The following is a 14495-nucleotide window of genomic DNA, read 5'->3' on the forward strand; positions in this document are numbered from 1 at the left end:
CCCCCCAGCTCTGCCGGTGCCCCTCACTCCCGACCCGCAGCCCCCTGCCAGCCCAGTCTGGGGCTCCCCCCCAACCCCCCAGCTCTGCCGGTGCCCCTCACTCCCGATCCGCAGCCCCCTGCCAGCCCAGTCTGGGGCTCCCCCCACAACCCCCCAGCTCTGCCAGTGCCTCTCACTCCCGACCCGGAGCCCCCTGCCAGACCAGCCCTGGAGCTGACGTTGGGACCCTCCCTTATTCTGCCCCGGACGAGCCTGTTGTCAAGGTGGCAACAAAATAAATAGATGGGACTTGAGCAATAAAGTGCCCCCGCCGCCCCCCCGTCATGCACTTTCCCATGAACTCCCGCCCCTCCCTCTGGGCTTTGCCAGCCCCTGCCCCACAGATCCCCCCACCCCACTCTGCTGAGCTGTCCCCCTCTCCCTCAGGTGCCAACACCCTCCCCGCTGCAGACCCAGCCCGCTGTGCTCCCACTGGGGAAGTTTTCAAGGAGGCAGATGTGTGTGTGGGGAGTGAAGTGTGGGAGGGCGGGGTCTGGGCTGTGTGTCTCGCAGCCCCCCTCATCCCTGCTGGGGTGGGGGGCTGGGAGCTGGGGCTAGCGATAGGGGTGGGGTTTGGGGTTCCGGGAATTCAGGTGCAGCCCTGTGGTTAATACGCACCACATTCCTGGCATGGTTCTAGGCTGTGCCAAGCCCCTTGGACAACCCCGCTCCGCACACCTGGGGGGCAAGGCTGGATTGCTCATTTCCTCTTCCAGCTCCCTCAGCAAGGGGAATGGGGACTGGGATATGGGGCCTTTCCCTCGGGGGCAGGGGGCGGGGAGGGAAAGACGGGCTGGCTCTGGGGTAGGGGGTTCAGTGGCCTCATGTGTGAATGGAGTTTGCTGGGTCTCAGCCATAGCCCCCCTCCTCCCCCCCATAACCCGCCCCCTGAACGGACCACAGGGACTAAGCCCCCTCCACACCCATGCTGGGATGGGGGAAGCACGGGGGGGGGTATGTGCCTGAGCTACAAGACCTCTGCCCTGAGTGGGGACCCAGGCATCCGGCTGGTGTAATCCCCGCTCCCCAGCCATGAATCTCTCTGCTCCAGGCTCCTGGCCCTGTCCAAAGGCAGCCAGATGATCCTGCCCCCTTTCCAGAGGGCACAGGACATGTGGCAGGGCCGGGGAGAGGACCCAGGTGTCCTGCCCTCTGCTTTGCCTAACAGAGGGAATGTGCCCCAATACATGCCAGAATAACCCATCTGGGCACCTGCGGCTCCACCACCCAACAGTTCATGGAGGTTGTTGCCTCCCAGCCCCCACCAGCCAAGGGGCTGGATCTCTGTCCTGGAGACCCCCAGCTGCTGGCCTCCCCGCCCCCAACTCCTTCCCAGTCCGTCCCAGACCCCAGTCCCCGACCTTGTAACTCCAGCCACTCCCTAACTTCAGCCCTCTCCACACCCATGCTGGGATGGGGGAAGCATGGTGGGGGGGGGGGCATGTGTCTGAGCTACAAGACCTCTTCCCTGAGCTGGGACCCGGGCGTCCGGCTGGTGTAATCCCCGCTCCCCAGCCATGAATCTCTCTACTCCAGGCTCCTGGCCCTGGCACCAGACCCACCTCTGCCCCCTTGATCTTGCTGACCCTGTCCCCGCAGAGATCCTTGACTTGACTGCCCCAGCCCCTCCATAACCCCAGCCCCACTAACACCCCCCAACTCTGATGCCCTCTGACTCCAGCTTCCAGGATCCCTGAGTCTGCAGCCTGCAGGGGTGTGAACGGGGAGTTCCTGGCTTTGCTGATCCCATCAGCTTTGACCTCATGCACCCCACCCTGGTCCGGCCCAGGGATCAGAGCTGTGAAGCAATGGACAGATTGGTGAGCGTGGCAAACCAGGGAATGGGACTCGTGGCTAAACAGGGGTATAGGAGACTCCCTGTCACTAGAGATTAGTGGGCTTAACCCGTGGGACACCCTGCCACTGGGCATCAGCGGGTTTAAACTGAGAGACTCCTGGCGACTGAGGTTAACCCATGGGACTCCCTGCCACAGGGGATTAGCAGTGTTAGCCAGACCCCATTGTGCCAGGCATTGCCCCACTGAGCTCCCACAGTGTTACCCCGTGGGACTCCCTGCCACTGGAGGCTGGATACAGGGGAGACTGCACCTTATCGAGGAGGTAGGTTCCCAGTCCCAGAGATGGGGCGGGAGGGGGAGCTGCAGGTTGGCCCGGGATCCCAGAGGCTCCCCCCACACATACACATCCAGCTATGGCAGCCTCCCTGGCACATACTGGGACGGGGCACGGCCCAGGGGGAAGCATTCCCAGCATGTGCTCTGCACAAGGGGCTGACTCAGTCCTGATCTCAGTTAGGCACTCCCCAGCCCAGGCTGGATATTGGGCAATCAGGGAAACAAGGGAATGGCACCATGACTCAGGAGGGGAGGGGGGTCTAGTGGTTAGAGCAGGAGGTTGCTGGGAGCCAGGACTCCTGGGTTCTCTCCCCGGCTCAGGGAGGGCAGTGGGATCTAGTGGTTAGAGGGGGTGGGGGTCTGGGAGCCAGGACACCTGGGTTCTCTCCCCGGCTCAGGGAGGGCAGCAGGATCTAGTGGTCAGAGGCTGGCGGGGGCGGGGGGGAGCGTTGCCATGGCAGCAGGGTAGCCTTCTCCCAAACAGTCTGTACTCAGCCATAATCAGCCCATGGCTCGGGGCGCTGACACTTCCTCTCCAGCTGCCTGGGAACCTCCGCCCCCGGCAACACCCGTCCCCTGGGGCCGCCCTCCTGTCACTGAGACAAAGCAGGAGCCGCAGGGATGTGCCAGCACCCCCACCCCGCTCTAACCACTACACCGCCTTCCCCTCCCAGAGCCGGGGAGAACACCCAGGGATGGTCTAGATCAGGGCTGGGCAAACTGACCCGAGGGCCACATCTGGGTATGGAAATTTTATGGCAGGCCATGAATGCTCACGAAATTGGGGGTTGGGGTGTGGGAGGGGGTGAGGGCTCCGGTGGGGGGGTGCCGGCTCTGGGGTAGGGCCAGAAATGAGGAGTTCAGGGTGTAGGAGGACTGGGTGGAAGGGGGGGTGGCTCTGGCTGGGGGTGTGGGCTCTGGGTGTGGATGAGGGGTTGGGGTGCAGGAGGGTGCTCCGGGCTGGGATCAAGGGATTTGGAGGGTGGGAGGGGGATTAGGGGTGGGGCAGGGGGTTGGGGCTTGGGAGTGCAGGAGGGGGTCAGGGGTGCAGGCTCCAGGTGGTGCTTACCTCAAGCAGCTCTGGGAAGCAGAGGCATGTCCTCCCCTCAGGATCCTACGCAGAGGCGCGGCCAGGCAACTCTGTGCGCTGCCCCGTCTGCAGGCGCTGCCTCTGCAGCTACCATTGGCCACGGTTCCCAGCCAATAGGAGCTGCAGAGGCAGTGCTTGGGGTGTGGGCAGCTTGTGGAGCCCCCTGGCTGCCCCTTCATGTAGGAGCCAGAGGGAGGACATGCTGCGCGGAGCCACGGTATGCGCAGAGTGGGGCAAGCCCTGACCCCGCTCCCCAGCTGGAGCACCGGAGCGGGGAAAGCCCTGGACCCTGGTACCCAGCGGCAGCTCAAGAGCTGGATTAAAACGTCTGAAGGGCCAGGTGTAGCCCCTGGGCCGTAGTTTGCCCACCCCTGGTCTAGATAATACTTAGTCCTGGCTTGAGTGCAGGGGACTGGACTAGATGACTCCTCGAGGTCCCTTCCAGTTCTCTGATTCTCTGAGTCCTGGCGCTTAGTCCCCCAGTCTAACCACTCGACCCCACTCCCCTTCCATAGCTGAGGATAGAACCCCAGAGTCCTGGTGCCCAGCCCCCTGCTTCTCTAACCACTAGATCCCACTCCCCTTCCATAGCTGGGGATAGAACCCAGGAGTCCTGGTGCCCAGCCCCCTGCTTCTCTAACCACTCGACCCCACTCCCCTCCCAGAGCTGGGGAGAGAACCCAGAAGTTGCCTGTATGTTCTGGAATGATTCAGCTGCCACCTGCTGATGAAATTGTGCATTGCACCTTGTCCGCTCATCCATACCCCAGTCCTAGACCCCCGTGCAGCGTGTGCTGAAGGGACTAAATCCAGCTGGGGCTGATGTATTAGAGTGGGGGGCAGGGGGGAGCTGGGAGCCAGGACTCCTGGGTTCTCTCCCTGGCCCTGGGAGCGGTGTCTAGGGGACTGTGATAAATGAAGAGGGCAGGGGGTTAGCTCCCTTTGATGGACACCCAGCCAGCCAGTTAGCTGTAAAATCCCTCTTGGTAGCTGTTCTCTGCTTCCTTTACCTGTAAAGCCCACAGGTAAAAGAAAAGAAAGTGGGCACCTGGCCAAAAGAGCCAATGGGAAGGCTAGAGCTTTTTAAAATGGGGAAAGAAACTTTCCCTTTGTCTGTTGTTCTCCGGGCTGCAGGGACAGGGAGCAGCCCTGTGAGAGGCAGGAACGCTGGGTGAGGTGTGAACCAGGTCTGAAAAATTATTTCCCATACCTGGAAGGAATCACTGGGACAGGGAATGTTTAAATAGACGTGATCAGGTTTATTTCTTTATTTTGGCACGTGGACTCCTCTGTGCTAAACCCCAGCTGCTTTTATTTGCTTGTAACCTTTAAGCTGAACCCCCAAGAAAGCTCATTTGGGTGCTTGATTTTTGGAGTTGCTTTTTTAAAATCTAGCAAAAGCCTAAACTCCAGATATATTTTCTTTCTTTTTGTTTTTCATAAAATTTACCTTTTTTAAGAACAAGATTTGGATTGTTGTGTCCGAAGAGGTTTGCGTATGTTGTTTGATTAGCTGGTGGCAACAACTAATTTCCTTTGTTTTCTTTCTCAGCTCTTCCCGGGAAGGGGGGTGAAAGGGCTTGAGGGTACCCCACAGGGAGGAATTCCCAAGTGTGCCTTCCTGGGTCCAAGGGGGGTTTTGCATTTCGAGGTGGCAGCGTTTACCAAGCCAAGGTCAGAGAAAAGCTGTAACCATGGGAGTTTAATATAAGCCTGGAGTGGTCACTGTTAACTTTTACAATCTTTTCAGGCCCCCACTTCTGTCTTGACAGGGTTAGAGCAGGGGGGCGAGTGGGGTCTAGGGAGTAGGGTCTAGTGGCTAGAGCAGGAGGGGCTGGGAGCCAGGACTTCTGGGTTCTCCTCCGGCTCTGGGAGGGGAATGAGGTCTAGTTGTTAGAGCTGGGGGTCAGAGCAGCAGGAAGGGGTGTAGACTCTGTGGTCCGTCTCTGTGCTGACTGGATCATGGCTCTGGAGTTGAATCCTTCCCAAGCACCCCCTGGCGATTCCCCCCCCCCACACACACTCCCTTGATCCCAACCACAACTGGGGACAGAGTCAGCCTCATCCTCCCACGGCCCTTCCTGCCGCAGCCACGCTGGCTGTACAGGGCCATGTGTCACCCAGCCCTGGCGTTAACGGGAGGGTGGCTGTAGCTCAGGGGCTGGTGGGTGTAGCCCGGCTAGCGACTGGAGGGCCCCTATGGGGATTCTGATGAGCTGGGGGGTAGGGGAACGATGGGGCTGGACAGAGACACACTGACACACCCAAGGAGAACACACACACACAGTGTATAGCAACACGCACAGAATACGCATAATATATATATATATAGAGACAGATACATACTGTACATAGCAACACACAGAGACAGACATGAACACACAGATGTGCTATATAGCAGCACACACAGAGCAGGGCCTGTCCCTGCCAGCAGGGGGCACAGGGACACACACACACACACACACAGCAGGGCCTGTCCCTGCCAGCAGGGGGCAGCAGGGACGGACACACGGACACACACACACACACAGCAGGGCCTGTCCCTGGCAGCAGGGGACAGCAGGGTCACACACACACGTGCACGCACCCCCCCCCAATTGTTTCCCCTTATTGGTAAATATTTTTGACGCTTCCAATGATTTTTCCCTTCTCAAATCCAGCCGACAAATCAAAATCCCCCCAACATTTGTGATGTGACCCCCGCCCCCTCACGACTTTTCTTTGTTCCCATCGACTGAACCAGCCTGATTGAAAAATTTCTGGGGGCTGAGATGCCACCAGGCCCCTTGGGTAACCCTCCAACTGCCCCCCGGTTCATCCCCCCCTTGGGTCACAAGTGTTGCCTTGTTTCCTGCCTGCTTATTTGCTCCCCGGGTCGGTACGGACAGACAGGCTCAAGTCACCCCTTCGCCAACCTGTGGTCAGCGGAGCCCCGAGGGCCCGCAGGCGCTGGCTAAGATTTCCCAAGGGGTCTGTGCTGCATTGGAAAGTTTTTAGGGGCCCGCGGATGAAAAAAGGGTGAGAACCACGGAGCTAAAGCCCTGGAGCCTCTCGCTCTAAGGCAGGTCTCCTAACCCTTTCGTTGTCCTCCCGGCCCTTCTCTGAGCCCTCCCCAACTGGCCAACGTCCTTCGTGAGCCGTGGGCCCCGGAACCGGAGGCAGGAGACCAGCGGCGTCGCCCCCGGGCATCCCACCTCCCTTGCCCCATTGGAAATTCCTCTGCCAGTGTCAGGCCGACCCGGGCGGTTCCGGCGCTGGCCCGGCCGGGGGCTTTCAGTGTTTCTCTCTCTGCCCACCGGGCAGCCGGGAATTTCGCTTTGTCAAGAGCTTTTTAACTGGGTTTATTTTGCTGGGGTTGGGGTTTTGCTAATGACTGTTTGTGTTCCCACGGGTAGATTCAGAGCCGCGGATGGACCCAGCCCCTGTGACCCGTCGGTGCGAGGATGTGGTCTGAGGGCACCCACCACTGTGTGCTGAGTTTGTTGGGTTGCTCCACCTCCAGGTTAGGCGCACAGGCTGGAGTCAAGCCAGTAGTCCTGATCCGTCCCCCCATAGACCCCCTCTGGCCACAGCCCACTTGGCACCAACCCCACGCCAGAGCTGGGCTAGCAGGGCTGCGGGTCGGGAGTGAGGGGCACCGGCAGAGCTGGGGAGGGGGAATTGCCATGGCCCTTGTTTGGGAAGGGCTGAGTCATTTAACGGGGAAATATCAGACCGTGCGCCGGGGGGTGGTGGTGGAGGATGTAAGAGTCTGGATCTAATTGTCTCTGTGGGAATGAGCACTGGAGGTGGGGGGACGGACGACTGACAGACTCACGGAGACACAGACCCCACTTCCCTCATGGAGGCTGGCTCAGCAGCCCCCCCCACAGTTCCCCCACCCAACAACCGCCCAACACAGGTCCCCAACAACAACCCACAGTCCTCCTCACAGCACCTCAATACAGGCCCCCATCCAAACTCCCCAGAACCCCCCACAAACACAGCCCCCATAATGCCCACAACCCCCCACAGCCCGCAATCCCCCAAAACACAGCCCCCCAACAATACCACACAGTCATCCCCACAGCACCCCAACACAGGCCCACACCCCCACAGCTCCCCACAACCCCCTAAAACAGCCCCATAATCCCCCCAATTCCCCCAAACACAGCCCCCCAACAATGCCACACAGTCCTCCCCACAAAACCCCTACACAGGCCCACACCCCCACAGCTCTCCACAACCCCCCAACAAGCACAGCCCCCATAATTATCCCAACCTCGCCAATTCCCCCAAATACAGCCCTCCAATCCCCCCAACACACAGCCCCCCAACAATGCCCCACAGCACCCAAATACAGGCCCTCACTCTCAAAGCTCCCCAGAACCCCCCAACAAACACAGCCCCCCCAAAATGCCCCACAGTCCTCCCCACAGCATCCCAATACAGGCCCCCCCACAGCTCACCAGACCCCCCCCAAATAAAGCCCACTTAATTCCTCCGAGCCCTCCAATTCCCCCCAACACAGCCCCCGAATGCCCCCAACAGCATCCAACACACAGCCCCCAAACAATGCCCCACAGTCCTTCTCACAGCACCCCCAACACAGACCCCCACAGCTCCCCAGAACCCCCCACAAACACAGTCCTTGTAATGCCCACAGCCCCCAATCTTCCCAAACACAGACCCCCAACAACACCCCACAGTCCTCCCCACAGCACCCCAACACAGGCCCCCACCCCTCCCAGCTCCGCAGAACCCCCCCAAACACAGCCCCTTTAATATCCCCAACTCTCCAATTTCTCCCCAAACACAGTCCCCCAATCCCTTCAACAGCCCCCAACAATGCCCCACAGTCTCCCCCCAGCACCCCAACACAGGTCCCCACCCCCACATCTCCCCAGAACCCCCAAACACAATGTCCATAGTTCCTCAACCCCTCCAAACGCAGCCCCCCAATCCCCCCAACACACAGACCCCTACAATGCCCCCACAACCCCCGCACTCCCCCCGCTGCACAGAAGCCCAGAGCAGAGGGCAGCCTGGTGCCAGGACAGAGACCAGGGCTGGGGGAAGCACCACGTCCAGCACCCGCCCCCCACCTCCCGCCCCATTTCCTGGCACCTCCCCATAGCCACCGGCAGCACCAAAATCACTGCAGACACTCGGGGGCATCAGGGAGAGAGGGAGCGAATCACGAAGCCAGCAGAGGAGAGAATCAGGAACAAGGTAACAAACCTGCCAGGCCAGCATGAGCAAACCTATCGTCCATCTGTCTGTCCCCAGACACCCCCTCTATCTATCTATCTATCTATCTATCTATCTATCTATCTATCTATCTATCTATCTATCTATCTATCCCCATCCACCCCCTCTATCTATCTATCTATCTATCTATCTATCAATCTATCTATCTATCTATCCCCATCCACCCCCTCTATCTATCTATCTATCTATCTATCTATCTATCTATCTATCTATCTATCTATCTTCATCACTGTAGTAGCTGATAGATACATAGGCAGATAGATAGATGGGATGTATAGGGACGGATAGATAGAAGTCCTGGCTCCCAGCCCTCTCCTGCTGTAACCAGTAGCCCCCATTCTCCTCCCAGAGCTGGGGAGAGAACCCAGGAGTCCTGGCTCCCAGCCTCCTGGCCCGTTGTGCTCAGAGAAGAGCTGAGAGCTCAGGGAAGCCATCACAGTTGGCAGGAGCCGGGTCTGCGCTGGGCATCTCAGGGTCTCTCCTTACTGTGCTGAGCCGGGGAAGAGTCTGACTGAGTTGGGGGGGACGGGGGGGTGGGAGATGTGTTGGACCGGGGACCATCCAACACATCTGTGGTGTTCCTGGCTGAGTGACCAGCATCCTGGCTCCAGAATGAAGTTGCACGACCTCAGGATTTTCCTAGCCCAGCCAGTAACCACAGCGATGTGGCAACGCGGCTGGAGCTGGGAAAGTGTCAGTTGGATGCGATTACCCTGTTTTCTTGGTACCATACAGCTAAACATTTTGAGTCCTGGCTCACTCAGGAGGGCTGGACATGCGACTGGAGGCCTTTCCCCCATCAGGGGCACTGGCTCAGATCTGGCCCCAGGGCAGGGACTGGCTGGCTCAGGGGGGCAGGTAATGGGGCATGGGGCTTTTCCCCTCTAGGGAGCACTGGCCCCAATCCGAGCCCAGAGTGGGGGTCTTGCTGTCTTAGGGGGGCAGTGTGAGTGGGGAATGAGACATGCAAACTTTCCCCTCTAGGGGGTGCTGGCCCCTATCCAGCCCCATGGTGGGGACTGGTTGGCTCAGGAGGGGTGGGGAATGGGGCACGGGGCCTTTCCCCTTATGTCCAGTGACTCCTTTCCTGCAGCTTCTTCTTCAGCATGGCCGAAAACACCTCCTCCCTCTACGACTATGATGGAGACTACGAGGATGACTCCAGCTTGGAGGCCGGCGCCAGGTTGCGTGGCATCATGCACGTGGTCTCCATGGTGATCTATTCCATCGCCTTTGTGTTGGGAGTGACAGGCAATGGGCTGGTCATTTTCATCACCAGCTTCCAGATGAAGAGGACGGTCAACACCATCTGGTTCCTCAACCTGGCCGTGGCCGACTTCATCTTCACCTTCTTCCTCCCCCTCGGCGTGGCCTACATGGCCCTGGGCTTCCACTGGCCCTTTGGCCGGGCCTTGTGCAAGATCAACACCGCCGTGGCCTTCCTCAACATGTTCGCCAGCGTCTTCCTCCTCACCGCCATCAGCGCCGACCGTTGCATCATTGTGACCTGGCCGGTCTGGGCCCAGAACCACCGCTCGCCCCGGCTGGCCTCCCTGGTGGCCATGGCCATGTGGTTGGCAGCCCTTGCTCTCAGCTGCCCCTATGTGGTTTTCCGGGACACCGGGAGCTCCCCTTTTCAGGAGAATGTCACTCACTGCTACAACAACTATGCCCTGTCGGATAGCTTCCAGGGGGAGGAGATGGCTGGGTTGAGGGAGAGTCGGCACCGGTCCATAGTGCTGACCCGGTTCGTGGCTGGCTTTCTGGTGCCATTTGTCATCATCCTGGCCTGCTATGTGGTCATTGTGGCCAAGATGAGGAGGAACCAGCTGGCCCGCTCTGGCAGGCCCTACAAGATCATGGTGACCATGGTGACAGCCTTCTTCCTCTGCTGGTTCCCCTACCACGTCTTCTCCTTCCTGGAGATGTCGGTCACTGCGATGACACCCCAGCTCCAGTTGCTCCTGGCAGTGGGGATCCCACTGGCCTCAGCCCTGGCCTATCTCAACAGCTGCCTCAACCCCCTCCTCTACGTCTTCATGGGCCGGGATTTCAGGGAGAAGCTCCGGAGCTCGGTGCTTTCGGCCTTCGAGGGCGCCTTCAGCGAGGTCTCTGGCCAGTCCTCCCTCCCCGCCAGCAAGAGCAAGGCCAGTGCCGAGGCTGAGTGTCACCTAGTGTAGAGGGGATGGGCTGGCTCAGGGGGCCTTTTCTCTCAAGGGGCACCGGCTCCCAGCTGGCCAAAGGGGGGTCAGGGAATGGGACCTATTGTTACCAGCTTTGCCTGTTACTTTGGGGTATGCTCATTTATTAGGGTTACTCTTCTGGGGGGAAGGGGGAGGATCTGTAATTCTATCCACGTACTGCTTGTGTCACTTGTGTTCTCATACGGAGCTCTGCTTCTCCCTGCTGCAACTCCCCTCCCAATGGTGCTATCCTGCAGGACCTCGGTTCCCCAGGGCTGGGTTCTTCCAGCCCCAGAATCAGATAAACACACACACACACATTAACAGAGCGCATCTGAGAGGACCGGGTTAATTAGCACTCCCAAGCTGACCCCTTAGGTGTCCCTGGACTCAGTAGGCTGGGTCAAACAGCACCTCCAAGCTGTCACCCTCATAGGCCATCAGTACCGCACTGGAATAGAGCACATCTGAGCAGGCTGGGCCAAGCAGCACTTTCAATCTGCCACCATCATATGTCCCTGGTTCAGCATGTCCCTATCCCAGCTTTCACGTTACAATTGTTCTGGTCGTAACCCGCTTGATGAGCAAACCCCACAGGATTTTTGGGCGCTGCAGGGATCTATCTATCTATAATTATAGTGAAGATACCAAAGACAGGAACTCAGTGATTGTAATAACTGGCATGGTATCACACTTTTCTCTGTGCCAAGCAAAGTATTGTGTAAGATCATAGTCCAGTGTATATCAGAAGCAGTTGATAGTGTTCTCAGAAAAAAACAAGCTGGTTTTCGGAAAGGGCGTGGATGCACAGACCAGATCTTCATTCCACGAAACATAATAGAATAGTGCTTAGCATGGCAACAGCAACTCAACATACATTTCATATTCTTTGAGAAGGCTTTTGATAGCATTCACAGGACCAGCCTATGGCACATTCTGCGGGCATATGGAATTCCTTTCCGTATAATCAACGTCATCAAAAGCTTCTATTTCAACTTTACATGCAGTGTTGATTACAGTGAGCTCCGTTTTGAAGTCAAAACAGGAGTACGTCGGGGTGTGTCATGTCTGCAATCCTTTTCAGCATTGTCATTGACTGGGTAATGTGGCATACGACAGAAGACATGCCAAGAGGCATTAAATGGACGCTCTTCTCATCCTTTGAAGACCTGGACTTTGCAGATGATCTCCCTCTCCTATCACATACCCAACACCATATACAAGAAAAAACAACTTGACTCAACTCATTCAATCAGCAAATTGGACTGAAAATCAACCACAATAAGACAGCTAACATGACCTTTAATATTGCCTCACTATCACCAGTACAGATAGAGGATTATGTTCTCACCAATGTAGAAACATTCACATACTTGAGCAGCACCATCAGCTAGGATGGTGAAACAAGCCAGGACATCCGGAACAAAATCAATAAAGCCAGGAACACCTTCAGGAGCTTAAAATACAGTCTGGAAATTATCAAAATACAACACCAAAACCAAACTCAAGATTTATCAGAGCTGTGTACTTTCAACACTACGTTATAGTGCAGAATGCTGGGGAATGAGAAAGTCTGACATGTGCAAATGTCTTCATCCCATACAACCTGCCTCAAAAATATCCTCCATATCTTTTGGCCCAGAACAATCTCAAACCAAGATCTGTTGACACAGTGCAGCCAAGAGGATCTAGGCACCATCATTGCCAGGAGGCGCTGGAGATGGATTGGCCATGTGCTTCGGATGGAACCTGATTCCATCACCAGAGTAGCAATAAGATGGACACCTGAAAGCAAGCAAAAATGGGGCCTCCTGAAAACAACATGGTGAAGAGCTGTGGAAGCTGAGCTGAAAAACCTGGGGCAGAGCTGGGGAACCATTGAAAGACTTGCCAAAAACAGACAGGAGCGGAGGAGCTTTGTCACTGTCCTAAACGCCAGAGGTGTAATAGGAACATGATGATGATGAACCATAGGGGAGCCAAACAAACAAAACAGTGATAATATTAAATCTAGCTCAAATTTGATTATAAAAGTCAGGTTTACAACACTCTAACTGATCACACAAGTCAGGGTCAGAGGGCTACACCTAAGAGACACAGAGAGAGAGAGAGCTGGGTTCTCACCACTCCGTGAAGATTGAATCGATCAGGGGTCCCAGGTGGTGGTGGTAGCTGAGGGTCTGGAGTGCTGTAGACAGGCAGAGCCCCCAGCACGATCAGTCAGGAGAAGATGAAGTCCCAATGGAGCTGATACAGATGTTGGATCCAGGCATCAGGACACTTACTTGAACATGGGTCAGGGTTTTTGTAGGGAAACAATGATGGTTCAAGGGAGACACTAGATTTGTTGATGTGTAAACAAGGGAGAATAGCAGCGTTGTTTTGTTCAGGCTAGACATGGGAGCTGGCTGGCTTTGGGAGGTGTTCCTTGGAGGGAGCTCACAATGCAATGAGGGAGCTTCACTTTTTTGGATCCCAGTAAAGGATTTATTACTAGAATTGGTCTGATAACTGCTGAGCTGGGGGTGTGCAGGCGTGGGTTCATTAACATCTGGAGCAGAGATCCCCCATCATGCAGTGCTGCCCTGCTGTTCTGGTCCCAGAGTTCCCTGCGGTTCTTGCCTTGGAGTCTCTGGTCTCCAATCTGTCTGCTAATGGAGACAGGGCGGTCCCTAGCCGTTTGGGTGCCCTATGCAGCCCCCCCATGGGGGGGCGGTGTGGGTCCCCAGGCCTCCCCCCCCAGGGTCTGGGGGCAGGAGCTGTGCTGGGGCAGTTTTGGGGGCCCCACAGGCCCAGAGTGGCCCAGGGGATTAGCGGGGGGCCAGAAGCAGCCCGCTTTGCTTCCCTCACCGGGGCCCCAGCCGGGTCGCTTGGGGGACGGGGCTTGGGGGAAGGGATTTCCCCCCACTCACCAGCAGCAGCGGGAAGTGGAGCAGCCTGGCCCCAGCCAGTTCTACTCCGCCAGTGGGGGGCGTCCTTTCCCCCACCTCCCCGCACTCACCGGCGGCGGGAAGCGGAGCGCCGGGGCTGGGAGCTGGCGGAGTGGAGCGGGCTGGGGCCCCGCTGCTCTGCTTCCCGCCACTGCCGGTGAGTGCGGGGTCGCTGGGGGAAGAGGTGGGATGGGGGCAGGCCGGGGGTGGAGGGGGGGGAAGGGTAAGAGGCAGGACGGAAGGAGTTGTCCCAGGCCCCACATCCCCCTAGGGACGGCCCTGCCCCTTGCAGTGGGTGCAGCCCACGCGGGGGCCGGCCGAGGGATAGGGCTGGTCGCCGAGGCTGGTGCTCCCGCATATGCAGCACACAGCTGCCTCAGGCACCAAGAAATTTGGGGCAATTTGGTGCCCCAAATTTCATGGTGCCCGAGGCAGCTGTGTATGGATGGCCCTGAATGGAGGCACCTCCTTGTCCCATATTCGATGCCAATTAGGCTAGGGCGTTTCCTTAATCCTGTCAGCCTTGTCCCAGGGGTTTAGGGGCGTCTCCCACCGCCTTTCCATTGCTTTTTGTAAGTCTGTCTTTTGATGCGGATTTGGTTCAATCAGAGGCTGGCTGGGGGTGGTGGGGCGTCTTTCGTGAGTCAGACAGGATGGGTACTGCACCCTGGTACCCCTAGGTAACACTGTACCCTCCCAGCTGGCCCCAGGGTGGGGGAACTGGCTGGTTCAGGGTATGGAGTCAAGCTGTAGATAGACCCCAGGAGTCCTGGCTCCCAGCCCCCCTGCTATGACCCATTAGACCCCACTCTCCTCCCAGAGCCAGGGATAAAATCCAGGAGTCCTGGCTCCGAGCCCCACCTGCTCT

General features: G+C 57.7%; 1 protein-coding gene across 1 annotated transcript; it reads left to right on the forward strand.

Annotated features, from left to right (window-relative positions):
* Positions 1 to 9620: 9620 nt before the first annotated feature.
* Positions 9621 to 10694, forward strand: LOC119848084 (chemokine-like receptor 1). Its single transcript, XM_038383456.1, has one exon. The coding sequence runs from the start codon at positions 9621 to 9623 to the stop codon at positions 10692 to 10694; it is 1074 nt and encodes a 357-aa protein (XP_038239384.1).
* The last annotated feature ends 3801 nt before the right edge of the window (positions 10695 to 14495 follow it).

This window comes from Dermochelys coriacea, chromosome 24 (assembly GCF_009764565.3).
Source record: "Dermochelys coriacea isolate rDerCor1 chromosome 24, rDerCor1.pri.v4, whole genome shotgun sequence".
Taxonomy (NCBI): domain Eukaryota; kingdom Metazoa; phylum Chordata; order Testudines; family Dermochelyidae; genus Dermochelys; species Dermochelys coriacea.

What these genes read in the sequence shown, in the direction of transcription:
- LOC119848084 (XM_038383456.1), top strand. Translation starts at nt 9,621, where the DNA reads ATGGCCGAAAACACCTCCTCCCTCTACGACTATGATGGAGACTACGAG.